Consider the following 26,969-nt stretch of genomic DNA (forward strand, 5'->3'; position numbering starts at 1 on the left):
GCCACTTCCGGCCGGCTTCCGCAGACGGCCCTGGTGGGCGATCGTGAGGCGCCGGAGGACGTTCCCCGCGGCCGGAGCCATGGAGATGCCGCTGCCGCCCGACGGTGAGGCCCAGCCCCGGCTTAGGGGCCGTTTCTCTCCTCCCGGAATTCCTTGTTGGCCCGTCCAGCCGCCCGGGATCCCCGGGCCCAGGAGGGGGCGGGGCTCGGCCTCTCGGGTTCGCCTGCGGCCTCTCCCGCGTATCCCCGCATTCCCGGCGAGCTTCTGGCCCCTATCGGGACCCGTACAAGGGCGGCCTCTCTGAGGCCCACCCCTAGGGACCCCGGCCCGACGGACGCGGGCTGGGACGCCAGGGCCCCCGGATTTGGGCGGTCCTCACTGACGCCCCGCGTGGCCTTTTCTCCGTCTTCCAGACCAGGAGCTTCGAAATGTCATCGACAAGCTGGCCCAGTTCGTGGCTCGGAACGGGCCCGAGTTTGAAAAGATGACGATGGAGAAGCAGAAGGACAACCCGAAATTCTCGTTTCTATTTGGTGGCGAGTTCTACAGTTACTACAAGTGCAAATTGGCGCTAGAGCAGCAGCAGCGTGAGTCTTCATCAGCTCTCAGGCCGCCCCCTCGAGTGATTCCTTTCTCTGATTCCATTTTGGGCTCTGCCACAAACCGCCTTCTTTGGGGTCGCATGCTCTTTCACAGTGAAAATGTGTTAGCTTGGTCTTCGCGATCCCTTCCGCTGTTCCCAGTGCCCTGTACCGTGCGGCTGCTGGGTCCGAGTGAAATGGAGAACGAGGTTATCGATCCTCCTCCTGGGCTCTAGATCAGGAATTTTACTGTTGTTTTGCAAACGTGATGACTGAGGTCAGCGAAGTAGAGTGACTGCTTCAGTGTTTTCGAGGGAGAAAGTGATAGAAGCCTGACTGGATAGGATCCTCGGGGCGGGTATCCTCCTCCAGCCCCGTTTTCGGGCTCTCTGGGTCCGGCAGGGTTTTTGTGCATTTAAGATGGTTGCAGTCTTGATCAAAATGAATTGTCCTATGTGTTTTTGTTCTTGGCAGCTGTTCATGTTCATAGAGTTGGGCATCAGGATTCTGGCCTTTAAAAAGTGTTTAAGTTGGGGTTAGGAATCACAGCTGGTCTTTGACTAACGGACAATTAGTCACCCGGTGGTAGGGTCCCTGAGCACTTACCTGTCTTGTTCAGTAATGAATCCCTAGTTTCTAAATAGGTTGTGTTCCAGTTTGCCAAGTCGATTGAATGGTGAATGCTGCCTGGACTACAAGTGCCCTGAGGCCAAGTAGACTTTGTTTGGGTCATTGTTGTTTTTAATAGATAGCACAGAATAGGTGTTCAACAAAGCATTTGTAAGGCACAGCAAAAGTACAGGGGCTTGAACAAGCACAGTGTGTTTGGAGAACCGGGGGGAGAAACCATGAGAAGCCCAGCATGGCTGGAGCATAGACATACATAGACAAGGGAAGGGTTTGATCTGGAATGGTCAATACCCGGGGGAAGTTTGGGTTTTCTTCCTTAGTCTGGGGGTTCTTTTGGTGCCTGTTTAGGTTTGAGATGAGGGTGGAGGAAGTCAGCTGCCTGAAATTGTAGGCAAAATGTTGTATGTGCTTACGTGTTTCTGGAGTAGCCATTCCTTGGCCCCAGGACATCAACTTTATAAACTCCCTGCCATAGGCAGCTGGAAGCCACGAGGGAATTTGAAACGAGGGAGAGATGGATCAGTGTGGCCTGTGTGGAGGACAGGCTGGAGGGAGCATGAGTATAGGCTGGGAGCAATGAAGCTGGCAGTTGATGGTAATGTCCGATTTAAGTTGGCGGGTTGAGTGGAGGGAGTAGGCATGAGGGCAGGTGGGGTTAACTGATAGAATCTGTGAACTGAAGCACTGGTTGGATGTTGCTGCGGGTGACATCGCTGGGCAGAGGAAGACAATGTTTTGGCTCGAGTGACTGTAAGGCAAGAGCTGCTTCCCCTGTGAAGAGAGCCCACTGTCACCCTGGAAGGTCAGAAATCGGGGATGCTGGGAACTTGGTGCCATAGTGGAGGGGGGCAGGGTTGGGGTGCTTCTAGCAGGGAAAGATTGGGGCTCAGGAAGTGATTTCTGCAGGAAACAGTACCTCCATTGCTGTTGAAGGACATGTCAGAGTTAGGCAGATGGAAACTGAGGAGACAAGGGTGTTTGGGCAGAGGAACAAGCCTTAGGAGGGGCTGGGGAGTAGAGGGGACAAAAGCTCAGGGTGTCTAAGCCCAGAAGAGAAGAGATTCTTGGAGTGGCCAGAAGGGAGAATGCAGAGCAGGCAGGTTTGGCTTGTCAAGGAATTGGGGTTTCTGGAAGCTTTGGGGGGGTTTCTGGAAGCTTTGGGGGAGTTTTTGAAGGATATCAGGACTGTGTTCCAGAGCAGGGTCAGCCTGTTGTAGCCAGCTCTTCATTCTGGTAGTTTGAGAGGACTGAGACCCAGGACTGTTCTAGAATGGTGCCTCACAGACTCTAATAAAGAGCTGGTTTTGTGTGTTTTTCCAACCTGTTGTGGAAAGTACAGTTTTGCAAAATAAAAGTGTGAGCTGGGAAACGTCAAATTGCCATAAAAGTGCCAAGATGCTCTCTCGCCATTTCTGTGCTTATCTAGTCTTGGTACCACCTGATGGTGGTCCTTGGCAGGGGAGGGGTGGCAGGGCAGGACTGGACACAGGGAAACCAGTTCCCAGAGTGATGCAGGTGACAGCAGAGTCATGGCAGTGGTGGCAGGACACAGCTTGGCGTGTGATCTAAGAGGGTGACTTGACTACGGGGGGCAGCTTGTTAGCATGAGGTGCAAAGGAGAGGTGCACGTACCGTCTCGGCTTCTGACTTGGGTCTGTGGGCGTAGCTGTGCCAGCCTTGGAGCAGCAGGGGGCTCTGGAGGGGGTGGAGCGTGGGGTAAGAGGAAACATGCCTGTTTGAGGAGCCCCTTTGGCTTAGAGCTGCCCAAGAGACAGCCAAGGGGACACTTGGACCCCAGCCATCTCCTCATGGGGCCACCTCTCCTCCTCCCCTGCCAGTCATCTGCAAGCAGCAGACCCCAGAGCTGGAGCCGACCACGGCCCTGCCACCCCTGCCGCAGCCCCCACTGGCCCCTGCTGCACCCATCCCGCCAGCCCAGGGAACCCCGTCCATGGACGAGCTCATCCAGCAGAGCCAGTGGAACCTGCAGCAGCAGGAGCAGCACCTGCTGGCCCTCAGACAGGTACGGGCCTGCTCCCCTTCCCCTCTCATTCTGAGGTGGGTACCCAGAGCTCACTCTCTCTGCCTTAGTTTTTACGTCTGTACATTGGTACTAATAATAGATGTCAGCACTGAGGATGGGGATGGCTTGTGGCCTGGGGCTCCGTGCATCACCGCCATTGTCACTCCAGTGCTGCAATCCCCCTGTGTTGTGTTTAGCATGACCCCGATGCTGGACACCGAGCTTGCTTCTCACCCCAGTGAGATCATTGCACAAGCTTGGATACACGCACACCTGTTGTACTAGGGTGGAGACCCTCAAGCAAGAATGCACGTTAGAAGTTGTGTAACGGAGAATGCCAGGTGGCCTCTGGTGCCATTGGCACCAGCTCCTGCTAGTCAGGTCACCCCAAGCTGTTGTGAGGAAGGACCCTTTTGTCCCAATCTGTCACAGTCTCATATTATAGCCAAACACAATAGGATGTATTACCAGAAAATAAGATGAATAAAAAATAAGACACCTGAAACACCTGCCCCAGTTTTATTACTAGAGTTAATATGTAAAGTTACTGTTGTGTTACTGAAAGCAAACCATTCCAGAACACTCACCCGTGGTTTCTGTACAGAGCTCTTCGCAGGCTGGCCACTCCAGCCTCGGCCGGCCCCGAGCTGACCACCTGTCCCACAGCAGTGCTGAATCTCAGCCAGTGTCTCAGTTTGCCAACCTAACGGGCAGAAGCCTGGCATCGTGTTTTGATTTCCAGTTCCCTGATTGCTAGTGAAGTTGCTCTCCTTTTGCTTGACTGGGGACCATTTATGTGTCCCCTCCATACTATGTTCACACCCGTCATTCATTGTCATTTCTTTTTTGGGTGAATTGATGGGCAGAGGTTGCCTGTTTTTCTGGGTCTTAATTTTTCCGTCTGTCACCTGGGCAGCAGACATCATCTCCCACAGTATCTTGTCTGGCTCTGTCCTTGGCCCAGTCTGTGTGCCATGCCTGTGAGTCACAGATGCGTGTCAGGGACTTTGGGTGTGAGGAATGGGACCTCCTCGTGTGGGGGTCAGGGTACTGGTGGGCCAGCCTTGAGGGGCCTGGGTGGAGGCCTCTCCTCACGCAGTCTTGGTCCTGCCTGGCCTCCCAGGAGCAGGTGACAGCAGCTGTGGCCCACGCGGTAGAGCAGCAGATGCAGAAGCTCCTGGAGGAGACCCAGCTGGATATGAATGAGTTTGACAACCTGCTGCAGCCCATCATTGACACCTGCACCAAAGATGCCATCTCGGTGAGGGCAGGAGATGGGGAGAGTGGAGAGTGTTCCTGATGAGCTGGGAGTCCCCGCAGCCTGTCTGGGCCGGGGCTGCTCTAGGGGCACCCCGTCTCTCCCTTCCCTTCCGTCTTGAGGACCTCCAAGGGCTGCCGAGAGAGACAGAAGTCAGGCCAGGCCACGGGGCGTGCCCTGCCCAGCCCCACTCACCCACCACCCTGGCTGTTGCAGGCCGGGAAGAATTGGATGTTCAGCAATGCCAAGTCCCCCCCGCACTGTGAGCTGATGGCCGGCCACCTCCGGAACCGCATCACGGCTGATGGGGCGCACTTCGAGCTGCGGCTGCACCTCATCTACTTGATCAACGACGTGCTACACCACTGGTGAGGGCCTGCCCTCTGCCTTCCCCCGCTCCTTCTCCCTCTCCTGGGCCGCTACTCTGCACTCCGGAGCCGGGCCTGTCCTGGGTCTGGGGATCACTTCCAAAGACCCCAGGGGAGGGTCAGTCTGAGCCAAGAGCCCTCCATCAGGAGGACACCCGCCCCCCACATTCAGCTGGGATGCTGTCTCTTCGCTCCTTGCTCTCCTCGGGGTAGTTTCTGAGCGTTTTTAGTGTCTCTCTGTCAGCTGCCAGCCCCTCTTCACTTACCTACACACCCACCCGTCACCTGACTCTGCTCTCCTTCAGGAATCTTCCAGTAGGGTCCCCTGGGCTAACCCTCTGTCCCGGCCCCACACACAACCCTCCCAAGGCCAGGCTGGTGTTTACTTCCACACCATTCTTTGGTGCCTTATGACAGAAGTCAAGAAACCAGATGCTTGGGCCAGAGACAGGTGGACGCACACAGTGCTAGTGAGGCTAGCCTGTAGCTGGGAAGACCGGCTGCCACGTTGGCTTTGAACTTGGCAGGCTGAAGGATAGCTCCTGTGAGGGCAGCAGAATCAGCCCTGCGTCTCACCTGTCTTCTGCCCACGTGCAGCTGGGGCCTCAGCCCTCCCTGCTTCCTGTGCCACCCAGGTGGTTTGGTTCTCACTCGTTGCTTCTGCCTCGTCCTTCCCTTATTTCTCCACCGCTGGGAAATAAGCAGCCGTTTGCAACCTTGTCTGCCCTCCTTCACCCGCTGCTGTGCCAACTCCAGGCAGCTCTGGGGAGGTGGCCCTGTTTCTGGCACTCCTCCAGCCATGCTTTTCCCAAGCCTCACTCTTGGGAGCCCAGTGCCTCTCGCCCTGTCCTCCTGCCTGGACCTCCCCACCCCCGGCCCAGCCTAGCTTCCCAATCCTGGCACTCGCTGCCCTGTCTTGAGCTTCCTCTGGGAGGGGTTCCAGTCGCCCACCTTCTTTTCCATGTCCTCCCCTAGGAGCTCTGCCACCTCACTGCACAGCCTTGGGGGGGCCTCCTCACCCATTTATACACTGACTGCCCCCGAGAGGCTGCCTCACCCTGCCCGGCCTCAGGCTCCTAGGCACCTGGCAGCCCGCACACTCCCTCTGCCTCCTGGAAGCCCAAGTTTCCTTGTGCAGAGGCCGTGACAGTGCTGAGCGCAGCTACGTGGACCAGGCCCAGAGCCCTGTGGACAGCTGGGGCTCTCCCAGGCCTGCGTCTCTCCATCCTCATGCCACCCTGGGAGGGGAGGGTTATTTTACTGATGAGGGGCCCGGGGTGACAGGCCTTGTTCTGCAGGCCCCCAAGCTGTGTTCTTTCCCTCCACCCACCACTGTCCGTCTGTCACTTGGGCCCAGGCCCCAGCACAGGTCTTGCAGGGAGCCCAGCCCTTGTCCCGGCCGGGTTGGGGGCCCGTGTCCCAAGAAGGCAGAGGGTGCTGTGGCTGGAGCCGCGATGGTAACGGGCGCGTGGCCGGGTCCCGCCCCAGGGCCCTGACGCGCGGAAGGTCTCTCCCTCACAGCCAGCGCAAGCAGGCCAGGGAGCTGCTGGCCGCCCTGCAGAAGGTTGTGGTGCCCATCTACTGCACCAGCTTCTTGGCTGTGGAGGAGGACAAGCAGCAGAAGATCGCCCGGGTACGTAGGGCAGCCGGGAGGGGCAGGGGAGAGGGGTCGGGGGGTGGGGGGCGCTGGTTTCCCCCTGACGCGGCCTCTCCCTCCTCCCCCACGTCCAGCTCCTGCAGCTCTGGGAGAAGAACGGCTACTTTGACGACTCCATCATCCAGCAGTTACAGAGCCCGGCCCTGGGGCTCGGCCAGTACCAGGTGAGTGTCACCACCCCCACACCACTCCCCGGGGCAGAGCGGTACCATTGGAGGGTCTGCCTGCTGCCACCCCTGCACGTTCCTGGAAGTCAGGGGGCCTGCTTGCCCCACCTGGGCTGCACGTGGCCAGTGGGGTGGTGACCCAGAGATCTGGTGGCATTTTCCAAACTGGGCTCCCAGATGTGCCCCCCAGGATGGTGGTGAGAGGTGGGAGGCTGGGGTCTGAAAAGCAACTTCTGGGCCCCACCCCGTGCACAGCAGCTGACGAGCACGTCCTCTGTGAGCCCACCGGACTTTCTTCCTGGCGCCCTTGTGACCGAGGTGCCTGGTTTAGAAGCTGCTCTCAGTGGTGTCTTGGCCCATTTGCGCTGGTCCTCTAGGCACGATGGGAGTGTGAGGAACCCCTGATGTAGTCTGGGCCGCCGCAGTCGTCGTGTTGTGCACGTTGTTCCCCTGTGCACGATCTGCTTCTCTCTGAGGGGACACCTGCTCAGAGGACAGGGTCACAGGGCAGGGAGAGGAGGACCAGAGCTCCTTGGTTACCTCTGCTGTGGCACCTGCATTGCTGCCCCATCTGCAGCGGCTAGAATAAAAGTACAGTTCATGCCCCCATTTCTCAGGCCGGAAGATGTCATCTTCCTACAAAGGTCTGGTTGCCTGTCAGAAACTCTGTGTTGACCGTTTCCTCTGATGCTCCTGACTGCCACCCTCCCCGCTGGGGAGACGCTTTCATGCTCAGAAAGGCAAACGAGGAAAGTGCATTTCAGACTTTCTCTAAATTTTACCCCCTTTTTTTGTTGGTAAATAAAAACGAGCTCACACTGCCGTACCTCAGTGACAACTCACTGCTTTTCTCCTCCTGCACTGGTGGTAGCAGCTCGTGGTTACAGAGCCGCCCTGGGCTCTTTCAGTGAATTCTCCCCCAGATCCTCCGAGGTAGGTCTTGTTTTCCCATTTTACAGATGAGAAAGTTAAGGCTCCAGGGAGGTTGGAACTTGCTCAAAGCTGTACAGCAAGAAACAAATGCAGCTTGTGAGCGCGTCCTAGGACATGTGTTGTGGGATTTTAACTGTGCTGCAGTCCAGGGCCTGGCTGCCTTGTTTGCCCCCATTGTTAGGGATTCTAAACTGCCCTGCACTGAACATCACCAAATCTGGCTAGATTGAGATGCTCTGTGGTGGTCAAGCCCAGGTTGACAGTGATGTGACCATCGCCTGCCTGCCCTGGGTCCCGGGCCTGGCTGCCCGCGGCAGCACCCCAACCTCCTGGGCGCCGCGCAGGCATCTGTCCCTGTGCTGCTCCTGAGCGCCAGCTGCCCTTACCTCCGCCAGGCAACCCTCATCAGTGAGTACTCCTCGGTGGTCCAGCCGGTGCAGCTGGCTTTCCAGCAGCAGATCCAGACCCTCAAGACCCAGCACGAGGAGTTTGTCAACAGCCTGGCCCAGCAGCAGCAGCAGCAGCAGCAACAGCAGCAGCAGCAGCAGCAGCAGCAGCAGCAGCAGCAGCAGCAGCAGCAGCAGATCCAGATGCCACAAATGGAAGCCGAGGTCAAGGCCACGCCGCCGCCGCCTGCCCCGCCCCCGGCCCCCACGCCTGCCCCGGCCATCCCGCCAACCTCCCAGCCTGGTACGCGGCTCCCTCAGCACCCGCCCTCGGGGGGCAGCCTCCAGACAGCAGTCTTCTCCCCCAAGAAAGGCTCTGGTTCTGTAGTCTCAGGCCCAGGCCGAGGAGCACATTCTCATTTATTTACCAGCACCAGGCAAGTGATTTCACAGGTAAACGTAATCCAACCCTTGTAACCGGGACAGTTCTTCTCCTGGACAAGACATCCTAGAGAATGGAGAGGAGAGCTATCCAAGTCATTTTTCGAGACTAGGATAACTCACCAGGTGGGCAGAGACAGGGAAAGAATTAAAAATGCAACCCAGGATCACTTTTGAATAAAGAAGCAGAAATACTAAACAAAATCTTAACAGGTGAAATCTAGCGAAATATTTAAAACATACATCATTCCTAAACAGGGTATGTCCCGGGAATACATAAGGATGATTTGATACTAGAAAATTTAACAAGGTAACCGATCAGGTGGGAAGAAATGATCTTTCAACTAGACGCAGAAACGGTATTTAATAAAACTCAGTGATACAATTCTTGAGCAAACTAAAATCCATATGGCAAAACTAAAGATAGTTATTGTAAAGCTTTTGAAGAAGAGGGTATATGTCCTGAGCACAGTCAGTTCTCTCCTTTCTGCTGCCTTCCCTGAGGCACTGGCAGCTTTCAGTGGGGTCAGGAGTTAAGGGTTTACCTGGAAATAAAGCCAGCCTGGGTTGGCCCTGAGGGCTTGCAGATCATTTCAGGTGGCGCCCCCTGCTGCCGGGGGCCTTTTCTGACTGCCTTCCTGCCTGGCTCTAGATGACAGCAAGCCTCCCATCCAGATACCTGGCTCTTCTGAGTACGACGCCTCAGGAGGGGTCCAGGACCCTGCTGCCACCGGGCCCCGGGGCCCTGGGCCCCACGACCAGATCCCACCCAACAAGCCCCCATGGTTTGACCAGCCTCACCCTGTTGCTCCTTGGGGCCAACAGCAGGTAACTCTTAAAACTTGTTGCGGGGGTAGCTGGCTGGGGCGCACCTGGGCCTAACTGGATGGCATGCCAGTGGGTGGTGGCCTCTGCGGGCCAATAGGCTTTTAGCCGCTCCCTGGGAAATGAGATTCCGCAGCGGGATCTGGTGTTGGAGGTGCTGGTGGCAAGAATGTGGTAGTCTTCCTGAGGTATGAGGACCCTGCCAGGGAAGACAGACAGGCCTTTTATATCCTTCTCTGGGCGTCTCAGTGATACTGGTCCCCGTCTTCCTGTGAGTGCTGAGAAATTTCACACTGTTAAGTACAGCAAGGAGATTTGTTTCTTTCTCTTTTTCATCTGGTTCGACCAGCAGAGTGTCCACATCTCGTCTCCCTAGAAAGAACATGGTGCTTCTGTAAGGAAAGGGAGAGTCGGGAATATCAGGCTGGCAGTGTCTTCTGGGCTGGGATCCTGGTCCCTGTCTCCTGGTTCCTTGGGGTTGGAAATGTCTAGGCTGAGGCAGTAGTCATTTCACCCCACATAGCATGACTGGAAAATACCCCTCAGCTTGCTCTTTGGCCACTAGGCCTGGTGAGAGCGTTCAGGCTCAGCCTCAGGTGTCCACTTGCCCCAGGACCGGGCGTGGTGGGCGAGGCCCTCCCTGGTAGAGGTCGTGAGGATGGAAGGGAGACAGCTCTGGACTGACAAGTGGCTGGGTCCCTCCAGCCCACCCTCAGCTTCAGGACAAGAGATGTAACTTCACGAAAGATGGGGCATCCCCAAAGACAGCTCCCTCCCCTGAGTGCCTGCTGTGAGCCCTCTGATGTGGGAGCAGTTCTCATCCCCGCTTTGTGGGTGTGGGAACAGATGCCCTGATGTCTCCTGGCGCTGTTTTCATGGACTGGCAAGTTAGGCTCGCAACAGTGAGGCCCCTTACTGAGGGCCGGCAGTGCTCCCAAAGTCCCCAGTCAGAAACCACGAACTGGCCTGCCCACGTGGGCTCTTACACATTTTGATACAGTTGGCAGACATAAAGTCTGACTTTCTGGCTTCTCATGAAAGTCCTGAGTGTGTGGTGGCCTGGGCCAGCCTCCCTGTCCTTGAAGTCATTGGAGCCAACCGGCCCTGACCCTAGAGGTGGGCCCTCTGGGCACCTCACCCAGGCACAGGCCACTCTGGCCCTGAGTTTGGGTTGCCATCCTGGCTTTGTAAGTCTTCAAAGCAGTGGCTGAGTAAGATGCAGAGCTTCCTGTCTTCAGCTTCCGGAAAAATGTTTCCTGGTAATGGTACAGACTCTGAACCAAGGATTTGAGAGGGCAGGTGACTCCAGGAGGCAGCGTAGGGGAGAGAAGTGACAGGGAAGGGATGTCGTCAGGGTGAGGGTCTCCTTGACTCAGTCTCTGCGCCCTGGAAGCAGTGGGGGTGCATCCCTGCACTGCCACCCGGAGGGGCTCAGGGGCTGCTGCTTGTCCACCTGCTCCTGTCAGGCACAGGGTTGGGGATGTCCCCAGCCCAGATGTGGCTGCACTTTTTGAGAGTCTGGGCCCAGGGTGCGGGCGAGTGGGCACCACAGCATCCTCTGCACAAGTCAGAGATAAGGAGGCGGTGCCCGGCTGGGCTGTAGGCCTGCAGCCCCAGGCAGTGCTGGGGTTCAGGCCAGGCCGCCTCCATGGTCGGAGAGCAACACCGGCAAATGTGTGCTGAGTGCCCCGCATGCCTGGTGCGGGCCAGGCCTCACGTCTGCTCATTGCCTTGCAGCCTCCCGAGCAGCCCCCGTACCCGCACCACCAGGGCGGGCCGCCCCACTGCCCACCCTGGAACAACAGCCACGAGGGCATGTGGGGCGAGCAGCGCGGGGACCCCGGCTGGAACGGCCAGCGCGACGCGCCCTGGAACAGCCAGCCCGACCCCAACTGGAACAGCCAGTTCGAGGGCCCCTGGAACAGCCAGCACGAGCAGCCACCCTGGGGCGCGGGCCAGCGCGAGCCGCCCTTCCGCATGCAGCGGCCGCCGCCCTTCCGTGGGCCCTTCCCACCCCACCAGCAGCACCCGCAGTTCAACCAGCCGCCGCACCCGCACAACTTCAACCGCTTCCCACCCCGCTTCATGCAGGACGACTTCCCCCCGCGGCACCCCTTCGAGCGGCCGCCCTACCCGCACCGCTTCGACTACCCCCAGGGGGACTTCCCTGCTGGTGAGCGAACGCCTCCCCCTGCCCCGCGGTCCCTGCAAAGGTCAGGTCACTTGCTGGCAGGGCCTGGAGGGGTGCCCAGCCGATCGGCCTCCTGAGCAGGCTGTCGGCGCTGCTCGAGGTCCTGCCATGTGGCCCAGTGTGCCCTGAGCCAGGGTGACAGGCTGAGGGCCGTAGGGTGACGGAGAAGCCCAGCCCGCGCCCTCAGGATAGGAGCGGGGAGATGAGGTCAGTCTGGCTGTGGAGGCGTGAAGCCCCGTTTGCGCTTTTCACTCACCGCAAGGATAGGGTGCTGTCTGTCCTGCAGAAGGGGAGACGGTGGGGTGCTGGCGGAAAAGGAAGCCCCCAGCGCCCATGGTGGGCAGACGGGCGGTGAGCGGGTGCTGAGTCCAGGCCTGCCCGCGCTTGTGGTGCTGTTCCCTGTTCCTCGTCTCTATTTTCATCGTTTTTCTATTGGCTTTTTCAAAGAATCTTTAGTTTTGTCGGTTTTTTTTGTTTTTGTGTTAAAAATTGCATTTCTTTTCTGTTACTGATTGTATCTTCATTTTCTGATCCATCTTGACTGTAAATTGAGCTCGGAGACTAGCAGTAGGTTTACTGCTGTGTGAATGTCCCAGGGCTGCTGTCACAGAGCCCACAGACTGGGCGGCTCCAACAGCAGGAGGCTCTTCTCTCGCTGTTAGTTCTACAGGGTGAGGCCCGAGATAGGGTGTCAGCAGGCTTGGTTTCTCCTGGGGCCTCTCTCCTTGGCTTGTAGACAGCCGTCCTCTCTCTCTGTCTCCAGGCAGTCTTCCCTGTGTGTGTGTAAGTCTCTCTTCTCTCCATACACCAGGCAATATTGGCTCAGGGCCTCTCGTCAAGCCTCACTTCGAGTAGTAACCTCTTTAAAGGCCTCGTTTCCAAATGCGGTCACCTTCTGAAGTACTGGGGTCAGGACTGGGGGTGGATTTGCAGGGGACACAGTTCCGCTCATCACACTGTTTGGTCATATGATTTCCCTTGTGGTTCCTTCCTTCACCCGTCAGGTCTGTCAGGTGCTGCGGTGGGTGCAGGACAGGCCACTCCGAGCCCCGGCCCCCCGCCCCCTCCTCGCTGCATCTCCCCGAGCAGTGAGTGAAGCAGTTGGAGGGAAGGTGCTGGGCAGGGGGCCCAGGATGTGGGTGTGGGCGTCCTTGCCCGCCTCTGAGCCCCTTTCCGTTGGCGCGTGTACGACTGGGCATTCGGTGCCGCCCAGCTGATGGCCTCCCAGCAGGCCTGAGACGAGTTTCTGTTTTACAGAGATGGGCCCTCCTCACCACCACCCCGGCCACCGCATGCCTCATCCCGGGATCAACGAGCACCCGCCTTGGGGAGGGCCCCAGCACCCCGACTTCGGCCCTCCTCCCCATGGCTTCAACGGGCAGCCCCCTCACATGCGACGACAGGGCCCTCCCCACATCAACCATGATGACCCCAGCCTGGTCCCCAACGTGCCCTACTTCGATCTCCCTGCCGGGCTGATGGCCCCCCTTGTGAAGGTAATGTCGCCAAGTTGAGCGCCAGGCTCCTCCACGCATGCTCGTGTTGAGTGCTGTCTCCACATGAAGAGTTCACAGGTGGAACCTGTTTCCCACTTGGCTACAAAATGCAGCTTCCCAGGGCCCCTTCCCCTCTTGTTTCCGGTGCCCCAGTGAACTTGAGCAGCTGATGAGGATGTGACACCACCTTGCCGGCTCACTTGGGGCTGTGAGCAAGGCCTCTGTCCCCTGTGCTCCCTCCCAGCCTCCCTCCCAGGGTTGCAAATGGGGTTGCCGCTCAGAGTGGGCTGGGCATGAGGTGCGGGTCGTCTTGGTCCCCACTCTTGGAAGTCACCTTGTCCAGGGGCTGGTGACAGGGATTTCTCAGCAAAGGCGCGGCCTCTGTTGGAGGAGCAAGGTGAGCAAGGAGGAGTCGGTGTGGGAAGGGGTCGGGGCTCCTTATTGGTCACTGTGCTCCCTGCCCCCGAGACACTAGCAGACTGGAGGTGGAGGATGGTCGCACCAGGTGACGTGGAGAGCCAGGGGTGGAAGGGCAGACAGTGGGACCCCTGAGGTGGGAGTCTGGGCACAGGGTGGCGGTCGGCCAGGGAGGGCATTTGGGGTCCACTGTGTGTGTGAATAAACAGAAGGGTCTTTCCTTCACCCAAGCTTGGAGGCCACGTCTGTGTGCATTTATGTACAGAGAGAACTCTGTGCTTTTGTTAGCCTTGATGGAGCCCTCAACCACACCATTTAGGACAAAGTCATTGGTGTGGCAAACTCTACAAGAGAGTGGGGTTTCCAGGAGGGGCTGGATGAGGCCCTCTGATTCCCAGGGCTGCTATCTCCCACCTCCGGCTCCCCTGGTCCCCTAGCCCCTACAGCTCCCTGGGTGGGGCTGAGGTGGCTCTGGCAGGGTGCGGTGACGGCCGTGTTCTCTGCTGCAGCTGGAAGACCATGAGTACAAGCCTTTGGATCCGAAAGACATCCGCCTCCCACCCCCAATGCCACCCAGCGAGCGGCTGCTGGCCGCTGTGGAGGCCTTTTACAGCCCTCCGTCCCACGACAGGCCCAGGAACAGGTACGGGGCTCCAGGAAACCAGGCGACGGGCAATGGGAGGAGTGGCCTCTGTCCCCTCTCCTGGCTTGTCTTCCCCGTGTTTGCTTCAAGACAGACTCCTAACAATCATGCCTTCTTCTAGGGTGGTGTCAGGCCCAGGTGAGGCACTGTTGCGGTCAGGGAACCCATTTCTCCGCCAGCTTGTGTGATGTGTCACACCTATAGTGGCCCTCAATAAAGGGCTTCTCTGATTGAGACATTAGTACAAGAACTTGTCTCAGGTGTGGCACGTTCGGAGGCCACCAGTTGCTTCATACTAATTAGGCTGTGTCACAGATCCCTCTCCTGGTCCCCTCCCCCAGCAGCCTCATCACTTCAGCTAAAATCGGTTCCTGCCTTGTGTCAGGCCACAGGCCTGTCTGCATACAAAACAGAGCTGCTTGTCCCCAGTTACAATGACCCTCAGACCCTCCTCAGCTGTTGGAGAAATACCAGTGTGGCAAGGCGTGGAGCTGGGCATGCATCCCAGCCTCTGCACCTCCCAGCGGGCGGCCTGGCCTCCGTGCCCAGTTCCTCCAAGGAAGGGCAGTCCTGTTGAAACGAGTGCTCGAGTGCTTCCTGTGCTGGGCCCCTGCTCTGTCCTGAGTGAATGCGGAAAGGCTTGTTGGGTGGGGATTATTCCTGCTGACTTTCACAAGTTCCCTGGGGGAGGAGAGCCACCCTGGTCACACAGGGAACACCCCTGTCTTGCAGCGAAGGCTGGGAGCAGAATGGCCTCTATGAGTTCTTCCGAGCAAAAATGCGGGCCCGGCGGAGGAAAGGCCAGGAGAAGAGGAACAGGTGAGAGCACTTGTCCACCCCCCTCCCCGCCAGAGGTCAGGCCTCCAGGGCAGGTGCCACCACAGGGCAGCTTGGAGCCAGCCCTGCCTTTGCTGACGCCCCACTTGGGCAGAGGAAGGTCATTTTTGGCTTCTGCCCGGGTCTTGGGTCCAGTGCCCACAGTAAAGGTGCTGGGAGTCGCTGGCAGCTATTTCCCACGAGGCCCAACTTGAAACTCCACGAGGAGAGAGAAGTGGGCTGTGGTCTGTATTTAACCCTGATGTGAACCAGTGTGTCTGCATCTGCTCTGGGCACATCTGGGGTCTTCTAGAAACTGGGGGTCGGGCAGGCTGGGCACAGCCTGTGGAGGGGCCAGGAGCTGCCGGACCCTGGCTCACCAGGCCTCTCCCTGCAGTGGACCCTCGAGGTCGCGGAGCAGATCCAAGAGCCGAGGGCGCTCCTCCTCCCGCTCCAACTCAAGGTCCTCGAAGTCCTCCGGCTCATACTCAAGGTCAAGGTCTCGTTCCTGCTCCCGTTCCTACTCCCGCTCCCGATCCAGGTAGGCTGGGCACCGCCTCATGGGGTGCGAGTCCTGAGGCTTTTCGGCTCCAGTGGCGGCCGTGCTGACCCACCCCGCTCTCCCCTGGCCCCACAGGAGCCGCAGCCGATCTCGCTCCTCACGAAGCCGCTCCCGTTCCCGCTCCCGCTCCCGCTCCAAGTCCTATTCCCCCGGAAGGAGACGTCGGTCCCGGTCCAGGAGCCCCACCCCGCCGTAAGATTTCTGTCTTAACTGTCGAATGACCTCTGGTAGCCCCGGCGCCCTTTGATGCTTTGCTGTGAATGTTGAAACGTGTCGTTAGAAGACGTGCTGGCGTGGTCCATGCCGGGGCGGCGCCGCGAGCACTAGCACAGTGACAGCGGCGCCTCGTCTCACACCTCGCTCTCACCTTTCTACAGTCTGTTGTAAAGCCCGGGGCCGTGGCTGGGCTCTGTGTTTTCTAATCATTTCATGGGTTCGGTGTGACCTGCTCCAGCTGCTGAGCGTGGGGCAGGGCCATCATCTTAGGGAGCCCCCTTATCTGGCTGGCGAAGAGGATAAAGAAGAATGCTAGAGACACGAAACGTGTGTGTGTGTGTCCATCTTGCGCTGGTGACGGTTCATATAAGCTACCTGCTGTAATACTCTTAAGTTTTCATTCCAATAAATGTATCCGCTCTTTTTTAAAAGACGTAACCTGTCTTAATTTTAGTTCCTCGGCTGGTCTGGGTTCTAATTCAGCACCTCCTATACCTGACTCAAGGCTCGGGGAAGAGAACAAAGGACATCAGATGCTGGTGAAAATGGGTAAGGTTCCTGGGAAGACAACCCACCCGCTCTGGGTGTTCGGGGAGAGGGGGTGATGGAGTCTGAGAAAGTTCCGACTCACGGTCAGAACTTGTAGAAAGGGCAAGCCTGCAGGGGTTTGACCAGGCATTCTCTCTCTCCATCAGTTTCACATTCATAAACTGCATGACTGCACGTTCGACTCCCAAACGCATTCCTGTTTAACTTCCCCTTGGTAAATTCACCACGATTTCCGCTTCCTTGATGGGTTGTAACCACTCCTCTCTCTCTCCCTAAGGCTGGAGTGGATCTGGCGGCCTCGGCGTGAAAGAGCAAGGGATCCAGGACCCCATCAAGGGGGGTGATGTCCGGGATAAGTGGGACCAGTACAAGGGCGTGGGCGTGGCCCTGGACGACCCCTACGAGAACTACCGCAGGAACAAGAGCTACTCCTTCATCGCCCGCATGAAGGCCAGGGACGAGTGCAAGTAGGCGCGCCTCGGGCAGGAGCCGCGCCAGGGGCCGGCCACGTGGGCCGGCGGAACCTTCCCGGCTTACTGGCAGTGGAAGATGGTAGGGACATCTCGGTTCTCACACAGTGCTCCACCTTGGGGAGCGATAGGAGAGAAGGAAGACTGCAGCAGGCGTGACCAGTGCTTGACGGCGTGGAAGGCCCAGGCCCCACCCGCAAACCAGCTCTAATGTAGAAGCAAGATTCACGAGGAGGTGTCCGGCCAACGCAGCCACGAGCTCATTTCCCTTGACAGTGAAGAGAGAAACACAAGACTCCCAGAGAAGGATGCCTGGCACCTGAAGGAATGGCTGCCTCGCCATCTCCCCTCAGATCCGAGCCTCTTAAACCAGTGCGAGTGTGCCGAGGGGCCCTGGGCGAGCACGCCAGCCCGCTGGGGACTGGGTGCCGAGGGGCCAGCCCTCCCACTCTCTCCCATGGGTTGTGTGTGAGAAGGCTCAGGCCAGGCGCTGGTAACTGCTCACTCTTTAAAAGTGGAAAAAAAAAAAGTTTTGATTTGCAAAGTTAAACAGGGTTTTCATTTTTATTCCAAATGGTTTAGTTTTAGAAAAAAGAATACTGATCTAGGCTGATTCCCAGTGAGATAATTTGAAGCCTGACTCCTCTGAGACATACTGGCCACCAGTTCAGTTATTTTAGCTGTGTGAGTTTTTTTGTTTTGTTTTGTTTGAATGTTCGCCATTTGCTGTTACCTGCAGAAACAAAAGGTTCTAAGGAAGCTGACCTGAGGCATCTTCAGATCATGGAACGACACCGCCCTCGGAGGATCTGTGCCCTTAGCGTCTCTACTTGCGTTTTTCACTTAGAGGAACCCCCACACCAGCACTCATATGCGACGGCCCATTCGCATCCAGGGTGTGGAGAGTGACCACTGGCCCCGCCACCTGCTCTGTCACTTTGCCTGTCCCCACCCACCCCTAAAGGGAGGGGAGGCGGAGGGAGCCGTCTCTGCCGGGAGCCCGGGGTAACCGCCGGGATTGGCCACACTTGGCTGGCAGCTTGGTGCGGTGCCATTTGTTTGTACAGAAACATTTTTGAAAAATTCTTTTCAATAAGACACAAAGTCCTCTCCAACTTTTCAACCTGATGTGATAAAATACTTGATTTTGTTCTAGGTTTCCTGTAGCTGTGAATTGTTCAAACGTGTCTGATTCAGGATCAAATGTAAACATACGTTGTTAACAATTTCTTGTGGATTTTACTGTTTTGCCTTCAAATAAAGACTTTTTTTAAAGATCTTTTTCTCTGTGCGTTTAAGTCAGAAGCGCGCTCAGACTGAGCAGGGAGGTGGTGCGTCCTCAGCACAGACTTTGAGTTGCAGAGTCAGGTCAGCTCTGCCCTGGTGTCTCACACGGGAGTCCCCAGCGTGGACGCCTGGCCCTGTCTCCTCATTAGTAGCCGGACTGCTCACCCCTGCCATCTGCCCCCGCGTATGAGAAGGCCAGCACCTGGCCATGTGGCGCCGCTCCACAAGGTCCGACATCCTCTGTCCTGCCGTGGGTGGTGGCTTCTCCACCCAGGGTTCCATTTACAGCGGCCTGTGGTGCGTCCTCTCGGGTGTCCGGCACGCTGCAGAAATGGGGGCTGGGAGGACTCAACTATCAGCTGGAAAAGGCTGGAGCTGGGATCCCACTCAGGTGAGTCCTGGGTGCCAGCTGCCCCCCCTCCCCCACTGACTGTCCCCGGGAAGCACGTGTGAGCATGGCAGCCAGGGTTCTGGGCCAGCTCCTCAGACCCACAAGTCATCTCACCTCCTGGCGTTCATAGCTCCTTCTTTGCCTCCTCCAGAGCCTCCTCCATGGTCAGCGGGGCGGGCCTGTGTTGTCTGATGTACTGTGGGGTAGAGGATACACAGGGAAGCCATCACCACTGCCGCCTCAGGTCCACGGCAGCTCTGGGTACTGGAGATGGCACTTGTCCCCAGGGGCTCCCAGTCAGGCTAACAAAAAAATGATGGAAGGCCAGGTGACAATGCTGTGGAAACAGAAGAGGAGAGGTGAACCCAGGCAGGCTCTGCAGGTATCCTGCAAGGGACAAGCCCTGAGTCTGAAAGGGAAGAGGGATCTCGGTGGGGGCTGGGGCAACACGGGTTGGGGAAAAGGGCTTGGGTGCCACTCTCAGGGCATGAGCTATGGCCAGGCAACCCGGTCAGATCGTGTCACCCTGCATCCGATCAACTATGGTACGTCCAACAGAGAGAAAAGCTTAAGGACCCCACAGGGGCGCAATCAGCCAAGTCCAGAGTGTGGGAAACCATTGGACAACCAATTTTCTTCCAACCAATAAACTACAAGGAAATAAAAGAGATAGGGGAGGCAGGCAGACCTGTAGAGCAGTGGTTCTCAAAAGTGGGTCTCCAGTGGATTCATGAGAAACTCCCAGGCCGGCCCTGCTGCCAATACAACCCGGGTGGTCGCAGGCCCTCGGGGGTCTGAAGCGGCTCAGGGCTGAGAACCACTGCTCTATGTTAGGAGGCTAAACACACGGAAAAGCTTCAACGTACAACTTTGGATACTGATGAAGAAACAGGAACAAAATGTACAACTTTTTTTATGAAATGAGTGGAAATCTGAACACTGGATGCCTAATGATATTAAAAGTTAATTTGGTTTTGTTATTATAAATATTGTGACTATTTTTTTAAAGTCTTTATTTTCAAGAACTATATACTGAATTATTTATAGATAGAATGGTAAAAAATCACCATGCAGAACAATTCATATACCATTTCTCCAAGGAAGTATGTTTTTATATATACTATACCTATTATATAATTTATACATTATATACAGTATATTATATGTTGTATATATACATGACAGTTTATACTTACACAGAAAAAATCTAAAGGTAATAGTTTCTATGAAATTATGGAGGACTATAAGTTATATATCTTTAACAATTTTTTTTAAAGTAACATGTCTTGTAATCAGACAAAAAATAAATTTTTGGAGGGGAAGAGGTTATTGTGACATCCCTTGAGCTTCGGCTCTGGGGACCAAGGCGAGAGGAAGGGTCTGTGGAGGGGCAGGACCCCTCACTGAGGAGAAGGCCACCTTTGGTCTGAGGCCACACAGCCTGGGTGGCAACCAGCTCTGGGAGCCCCCAGCCCAGCCAGGCCCAGCCCTGCACGGACAAGGAGAAAATGAGGCCCTTCTACTGGGACTGAAGGTGAAGGGGGCTAGGTCCCCAGCATCCCCGCTGCCCCAGGCTGAGCGTGGGAAGCCGCCTGCCCGCCCTCCCTCCCGGGAAAGGAGGGCCGCACGCAGTCACCTCTTTGGTCTCCTCCAGGGTGTGGTAGTGGAACGAGTCCTGGTCCAGGGAGCGCAGGAGGGACGCGTGCAGGTGCCGGCTGGCCTCTATGAACTGCTGTGTCAGGCTCAGCTGCTGCTTCAGCACGTCGTTGAGCGCACAGGTGGCCGGGCTGTGTGCTGTCAGGGCTACCCCGGCTCCACGTTAGCCCCGCGCCCCGTGAGGGCCCTGTGCCCGCCCCTCCCTGGCGGAGTCGGGGTGCCCTCTGCGAGTCTACCATCTTCGGAAGGCCTCCCATCTGTTCTCAGAAGTACACGAATGTACTGCTCTCTACTGACGTGTGTGGATCTCAAGAGCTGCCTGTGCAGAGCGCTCCGCTCTGGGCTTAGCCGGAGCATCCTCCACCTCAGTGTCTGACACAGGGGAAGGAGGCCGCGCACCTGCACCGGCTGATCTAACACTCCTGAGCTGTACACTTTCATGTTATGCGTTTTAAAATTAGTAATTAAAATCATTTAAAATTTAAAATGCCATTAAAATATAATTTTTAACTAAATAAAAATACAATTAAAGATAACTGCAATTGTTAAAAAGAATTGTTACTAAGACTACACAGTAGGGGTGGGTAATAGTTCAGTGGCAGAGGACGTGCTTAGCATGCTTGAGTCCTGGGTTCAATCCCCAGGACTGCCATTAAAAAATAAAGAAAAATAAAGCATACTTATTAAAAAAGACTACAAAGTAACATGGAAAAGTCTTAGAGGTTAATAAGCTTAAAAAAGTATGAGTTTTTTTAAGGATATAAACATTTCATTTGTTACAACCAATACATTTTAATATCTTCATCTCAAAATGTTAAGAAAATTGAAATGGGAAAAAAAGAGCAGATTCTAGATGGACCTTGCTGGTATTTGGTGAGCCATCAGCGGCCCCCGCATGAGGACCTAGCACAGACTGGGGCTCTTAAGGTGCCTTCCTCTCGCCCCAGGCTGGGCTGGGCCCCCCAGGGCCCTTCAACTCCCCCAGACTCGGCAAGGGCTGTGTCCACATGGCTGGGCGTCTCAGGACTGGCGGAGTATCCTCCAGAGAAAAACTGCTATGGATTCTGGACCAGACAGGCTCAGGGGGAAGGTACAAAATGAAAAGAGTCTTGCTGGGGTGGAAGGTGCACAGGTGTCACCGGGACCTCACTGTTTTGTCTGACACTGGTGTCCTATTACAAGACAGACAAGATTCTCAGACACTCTGTCATCTGGGATCCTAGGAATTGTGAGTTGCCTGGGGCTGTGACAATCCCCACCAATGGATTCCCCAAACCCAGAGCTAAGGAGGGCACCACACCTCTAAGGGTGGGCATGAAGCCACAGGTAAAAATGTGTCCACTTCACCAAAGGGACCCACAAGGTGAATTGGGCTGTTACCTTCTATGGTGTCCGCACTGACAACGTGGCTGGTGATGGGCGTGGGGTCCACGTAAGTGCCTCCCAGGGCTGGTCCGATGGCCGCCACACCGGCTGCTGTCCCAAGTAGAGGGGGAGGGGTGAGTGGGCAGGATTCAGAGCAATGACTTTCCTGTCAACAGGGAAATAAGCTATGTGACTCTGTCCTTTTCTCTTTCTGAACGTGATGACCAACCCTCCTTGCTTTTTGAACCTCCTCCCCTTTTAAAATTTCCCCAAACATTCCTCCATCTTTCTGGGAGGTTCTCCCAGTTAAATATACAAGTCGGGTGAGCTGACTGAAGCGGTCACTGCAGCTCATGGTGGCTGATGGCTGTGGCATCGTGCCCTCCTCTCACTCTGTCTTCCTTCTACAGCCATCTGAGGGCTTCAGAATGTTTCCTGGACTCTAACAAGCCGGTTTATTTAGGCTGCCTTTTTTCTCCCTCCTTTCAATGTCAGCCTAGTCTGGGAAATCAGCACTGCCAATGGTTTACGAAAGCATCCCTTTAAATTGCAAAAAACACGAACAGAAACGCACCCATTTGCTGCCACTGGCCTTGCTGTCAGAAAGGCAGCAGGAGGACGTGGAAAGGGAGGTTCTGAGTCACAGAACCCAGGTTTAAAATCCCCCTGAACACTTCCCAGTGATGCAGGTTGGCATGTCTGACTGGCCTTCCTACCTGAGGAACTGAACAGTCACCCCCCGCCCAGGTGTGAGGCCCAGGCTGATTATGGCTGAGCCCCCAAATCCCACTGAACAGATCGATGGAGAATCACACCCCCACACACAGCCCAGGAACGAGCTCTGTGCACATGGTGGGTGTTGTCTAGACAGGAAAAGGGATCAGGAGAATCTCTAAACAAAGCGATTGCTCGTCCAGAAAGGCCAAGACTGACGCTGGGGGCAAGAGCAGTGCCGCTGCACCCACAAGAGAATCCACCAAAACCCAACGAGTGCCGACAACCAGCCAGACAGGCCACACGGCAGTGCTCAGGGCCCCGACGCTGGAGCCCCACAAGCCACTTGGGGACACGCTGTCTGGGCAGGAGGTTCCTGTCTCAGCGCTGTCCCCAGTTCACCCTGGGTGCCGCTGCCCTCTGGGGCCGGTCCCTCTCTGGGGGGCCGTCCTGGCCACTGCAGGAGGCTGAGCAGAGCCTCTGGCCTTCGCCCAGAGACTGTCGCCCAGGCCTTACCCATGTCCCCCGGGGCCAGGACCACCCCAGCTGAGAACCCCTGCCTTGGTCTTTGGTTCTGAAACCTTTCAGAGGGTTTTAGAGCTCAGAAAACAGAGGGGACTACCCAGGGAGCTCCCCTTGTCCGTGGAAGAGGACACTGACGGTGCTGAGGTCCCCGCAGCTGGTTAAGGATGACAGCCCGGGCCTCCCGGCCCTGGGGCTCCCTCCGCAGACCCTCAGGCCAGCGCGCTCACCATCAGACCACTCGTAGGTGAAGGCGGGACCGAGGGTCTGCACAGCCGTCTCCCTCACCACGACTCTCGTCACGGCCCTGGCCCGCTTCTTCTGAGACTTGGGCGTTGGTGGAGGAAGGTCCGTCTTCAGGCTCGCCGAGAATTCAGACAAAGTGGCCAGCGTCCTGTCGGGAGACCCCTCGGAATGGGCCAGCGACTCAGATGCTGTCGGACTGGGGGAATCTTCAAAGTCTTCCGAATAAGCCAAGCTCCCTGCGCTGGCCGCAGGTTCCTGAGACACGGGCCCCAGGCCCTCAGTGCCCGAGGCTGACCCTTCACTCAGGCGCTCAGAGATCTCGCTTCCAGAGGCGGGGTCCCCTGCCCAGGGACTTTTGCTGGAGGCCTTTTCCCCTTGACCTCCTTTCTAAAACGAAGGATGGCAGAAATAACTGAAAAGCGTTTTCAGATGAGCAACACTCTCCAAACACCCCTGCGCTGGACTGAGGTGCAGGGCACTGCAGGGGCCCAGCACGTGAGGGCCCACGCCGCCCGCCTTGATGTGGGCAGGCCGAGTGCCGGGGGCAGAACCCTTAAACCCGGCAGCACAAGGCTGCGGCGCCGCACGCTGGCGGTGTGAGCGCGCACGGGTGGCACCTCTTAGTGCCATCGTTACGTATTATTAAAACGTGCGTTTGACGGCGGGGCGGTTACAAATCACCCCAGGGCACTGTGACGAGTCTAGGTCTAGTGGAGGTATTGCCATGGGGAGGTTTAGCAGAACCTGCTTTAATCACCTGCTATGTTAAGTAGCTCCACCCTGTTACCACTTAAATCAGGGTCTCACCTGTGGCATGTTGACATTTGAGACCGGGAACATTCTTCGCAGCGGGGACCATCCTGGACATTGCGGGACATTGAGCAGCATCCCTGGCTACCACCCACGTGACGCCAGTCATACCCTGCACCCCAGCCAAGATGACCACCAGGTCGCCAGACATCACCAAGTGTCCCATGGGGCTGCAGTCATCCCCAGGTGAGAAGCACTGACCTAAATGAGGCATGATGGCTGCACACTGTCCTATGTAAAGACCTACAGTGAAAAATTAGCTCGTTGTACTTACTTCCAGTTCCAAGTCTGATTTCTCACTGACAGCTGGAGCCAGATCATCAAGGGATAAAATATTTATCCTAAAATCTGTAATGAAAAATGTAACATGATGATATCTACTCATTTATTTACTCCACAAGTGTCCACCAGCCTGTTGTAGGCACGGTTAACTGCTAGGAGCTGGGAGAGCAGAGGGCAGCCAGTCTCTGTCCTCAGAAAGCTGGCCCAGGGGTCCCAAGGCTTTTTCTTTACAAGGGCTGGGGAGTAAATATTTTCAGCATTTCAGGCAAGTCTCTGTCAGCATTCTTCAGCTCTGTCCTTATGATGCGAAAGCCGCCACAGACCATGTGTAAACAAGTGGGTGTGGCCATATCCCAATAAAATTTTATTTATAACAAAAGACGCAGGGACGGGGCTTACCATTCAGGCTGTCATCGGCGGCTTCTGAGGGGCACTCATCCTGAGGCCCAGCCTCACTCCTGGGGGAGGATGAGAGCTTGGCCTCCCCCGTCGTCGAGGGCACTGACTTCGGAAAGGAGCCGGTGATGGAAAGTGACGCTGAGCGGGAGGCTGTGTCACCTGAAATGTGAGTCTGTGGGGCACGAGCTCTCGAGCCAAGACTGTGAAGGGTCCCATCTGCTGACTGTGAGCCTGGCAGACGCGATGCCCGAAACGGCTTGGGGCTGGAAAGTTCCTTACTGGGCAGTGAAAGGTCTCTAGGTTGAGTTCGGATCTGATCCTACTTTGACGGAAATAAAAGAAGTAAAATTAGCAAACATACAATACGTTAAGTCCTTATCATTCGACTTGGTGGCTGGTGGAGAGCAAGAGACCAAGGCCTCGATCATCAAATAATTCCTCTCTGCCCCCTTCTCTCCTCTCCCCTCATTTCTGGAAGTCAAGATACAGCATTTAGATAAGATGATACTAGGATTGGAAACACTCCACAAATAATCAGAAATATCACTCTGCTTCCAAAAACATATTATTACACATCTTCTAGACTAAGGCCCCTGAGTATAAGATCTGTGACAACCTGGGTGTTCAATAGAGTTTAAATCAATATGCAGACTTTTCCCCCTTCCAAAGCAACCTTCCCGTTTCTTCACATCCACTAGGATGGCTGTCACACACACACACACACACACAAACAAAATAACAAGTGTTAGCAAGGATGTGGAGAAATTGGAGCCCTCTTACGCTGCTGGCGGGAACGTAAAATGGTGCAGCTGCTGTGGGAAACAGTTTGTTCCTCAGTAAGTTACATACAGAATTACTATAGGGCCCAGCAATTCCACTCCTCTAAGTACAGACCCAAAAAAATTGAAAACAGGAACTCAAACAGATACTTATACACTATTCACAGTTGCCAAAAGGTAGAAACACAAATGTCCATCAACAGATGAAGAGAGAAACAAAATGTGGTCCATCCATACAACGGAGTATCACTCAGCCCTAAAAAGGAATGAAGCCCTGACACAGGCTACAATGGGAGTGAACCTCAAAACCATTATGTTGAGAGAAAGAAGCCAGACACAAAAGGCCACATGTTGTATGATTCCATTACATGAAATGTCCAGAACAGGTAAACCCATAGAGACAGAAAGCAGATTAGTGGTTGTCAGAGTCTGGGGAAGAGGGGAGACAGGGAGTGATTACTGGGTAAGGGTTTCCTTTTGGGCTGATGAAAATGTTCTGGAACTCGGAGGGAGGGTATAGCTGCGATCGCGGCTGGTGTCAGATCAGTCATACCAAGTGCTGTCCTGTGGTGTGTACAGTTATGAGTTCCACATATTGCAAAACTGCCTGACGTGTCCCAAATTCTATCCCTTACAGAGCAGACCACCAATAGGTACCTGCGACTGGCTTCATCCAACCTTTCCCCATCAAATGCTTTCTCAAGTAGCTTATGGGTGTTGGCCACCATTGAAAGTCTCTATACTATGACATAAATGTAAAGGGTTTGTTAAAAATAAATATATGCCAGGGGGAGGGGAGGGCTCAGTGGTAGAGCACATGCTTAGCATGCGTAAGGTTGTGGGTTCAATCCCCAGTACCTCCATTTAAAAAGATAAAAGTAAATAAACGTAATTACCCTTCCCCCCAATAAATAAATACATGCCAGCCTTACCGAGGAGAGTTTTATTTGTTCTTTCTCACTGGCTTTGGTGCTGGTGAAACCCTGCTTCGTGGAGGCCTCTTTTTCTCTAGGAGATTCCATCAAGCTGCCCAGCAACTCTTTCATTTCCTCTTCATCACTGTCTGGAGAATCCAAGTTTCTAACAGGTTTTTCCTCTTTGGGTGTTTGAGAATCCCCCTCTTTCCCAACATGTGCTTCAGGGGAGATCTTTTCAGCTGGTGGCTCTCTCTTCTTTAGAAACCTACTGACCTTCCTACGTGGCACGTCACTCTCAGGGACAGGAATTTCACGGGCCTGTTTTGGGGAGGCTTTGTCTGTGTCCCGTGGAGAAAGTTCAACCGTCCTGCTGGGGGGAATCCCGTCTGCTCTGCTTGGAAGGCTGCCCTCAGAGGTCTGCAGGTCAGATTCCACGTCAGACAACTCCATCCGCACCTTTCGGTTCCTGATCTTGGTTTCGATCTGGGCCAGCTTCGTAAGCGCGGCATTGGCCCTGGCCTTCGAGGCAGTGGTGGGGGGTCTACCCGAGCAGAGCCAGGGCCCACTCCCCAGGACAGTGCTCTCTTTCGGGAGTAAGCGTTCTCCACCCATAGTCTGGTTTCTTTTTAGAAATCTGCTCTGACCGGGTGCTATTTTGGTGAGACTTCTACTGATTTTCAAGTTCCTGTTTTCTTCCATCTTTGAATCTTCTAAGGAAACATCACTGAAGTCACCAAAGATACTGTGTGAGAGACGGCTGGGTTTTCTTACTGAAGCCATCCTAGGGAGTAAAGAAGGAAAACTTATAAGAAGAACACCTGATGTTCACATTGTGCATTCGGATCTGTCGATGCCTCCCACCACCCGGCGGGGATCAAATCCCCCTTCGCAGTCTGGCCGGAGCCGCACCTTCCAGCCTGATAATGGCAAGGAAAATGACAAGACACCTGCCAGGTCTCAAATGAGACATGT

The 26,969-nt window shown here is 55.6% G+C and overlaps 2 protein-coding genes across 11 annotated transcripts in view; one reads left to right on the forward strand and one right to left on the reverse strand.

Moving 5' to 3' along the window:
* On the forward strand, nt 1-17,906 carry CHERP (calcium homeostasis endoplasmic reticulum protein). 4 transcript variants are annotated; one of them, XM_072947441.1, is made up of 18 exons: nt 1-104; nt 414-587; nt 3,050-3,234; nt 4,358-4,495; nt 4,709-4,860; nt 6,349-6,493; nt 6,592-6,681; nt 8,013-8,307; nt 9,097-9,272; nt 11,007-11,442; nt 12,465-12,548; nt 12,718-12,956; nt 13,883-14,016; nt 14,749-14,835; nt 15,230-15,373; nt 15,470-15,586; nt 16,065-16,159; nt 16,437-17,906. In XM_072947441.1, the coding sequence occupies exons 1-18, from the start codon at nt 80-82 to the stop codon at nt 16,628-16,630; spliced, it is 2,910 nt and encodes a 969-aa protein (XP_072803542.1). In that variant the 5' UTR covers nt 1-79; the 3' UTR covers nt 16,631-17,906. The 4 variants fall into 4 exon arrangements, with proteins under 4 accessions (XP_072803542.1, XP_072803543.1, XP_072803544.1 ...); XM_072947442.1 differs by having other exon boundaries at nt 6,382-6,493; XM_072947443.1 differs by lacking the exon at nt 12,465-12,548.
* Nucleotides 9,285-26,969, reverse strand: part of C22H19orf44 (chromosome 22 C19orf44 homolog) — a 19,187-nt gene continuing 1,502 nt past the window's right edge. For 2 of the 7 annotated variants that reach the window (XM_072947449.1, XM_072947445.1), the window contains 8 exons: nt 26,013-26,778; nt 24,302-24,620; nt 23,895-23,968; nt 22,795-23,197; nt 21,344-21,439; nt 19,944-20,110; nt 18,422-18,503; nt 18,118-18,254 (listed from right to left, as the gene is read on the reverse strand). In XM_072947449.1, coding sequence (XP_072803550.1) covers nt 18,432-18,503; nt 19,944-20,110; nt 21,344-21,439; nt 22,795-23,197; nt 23,895-23,968; nt 24,302-24,620; nt 26,013-26,777 — 1,896 coding nt within the window. In that variant the 5' untranslated portion in view covers nt 26,778 and the 3' untranslated portion in view covers nt 18,118-18,254; nt 18,422-18,431. Of the gene's footprint in view, nt 9,642-18,106; nt 18,255-18,421; nt 18,504-19,943; nt 20,111-20,533; nt 21,136-21,343; nt 21,495-22,794; nt 23,198-23,894; nt 23,969-24,301; nt 24,621-26,012; nt 26,779-26,969 lie in introns of those variants that run through there. The other 5 variants (XM_072947447.1, XM_072947446.1, XM_072947448.1 and 2 more) reach the window with 5 other exon arrangements.

The sequence above is a fragment of the Vicugna pacos genome, chromosome 22 (genome assembly GCF_048564905.1).
Source record: "Vicugna pacos chromosome 22, VicPac4, whole genome shotgun sequence".
Taxonomy (NCBI): Eukaryota; Metazoa; Chordata; class Mammalia; order Artiodactyla; family Camelidae; genus Vicugna; species Vicugna pacos.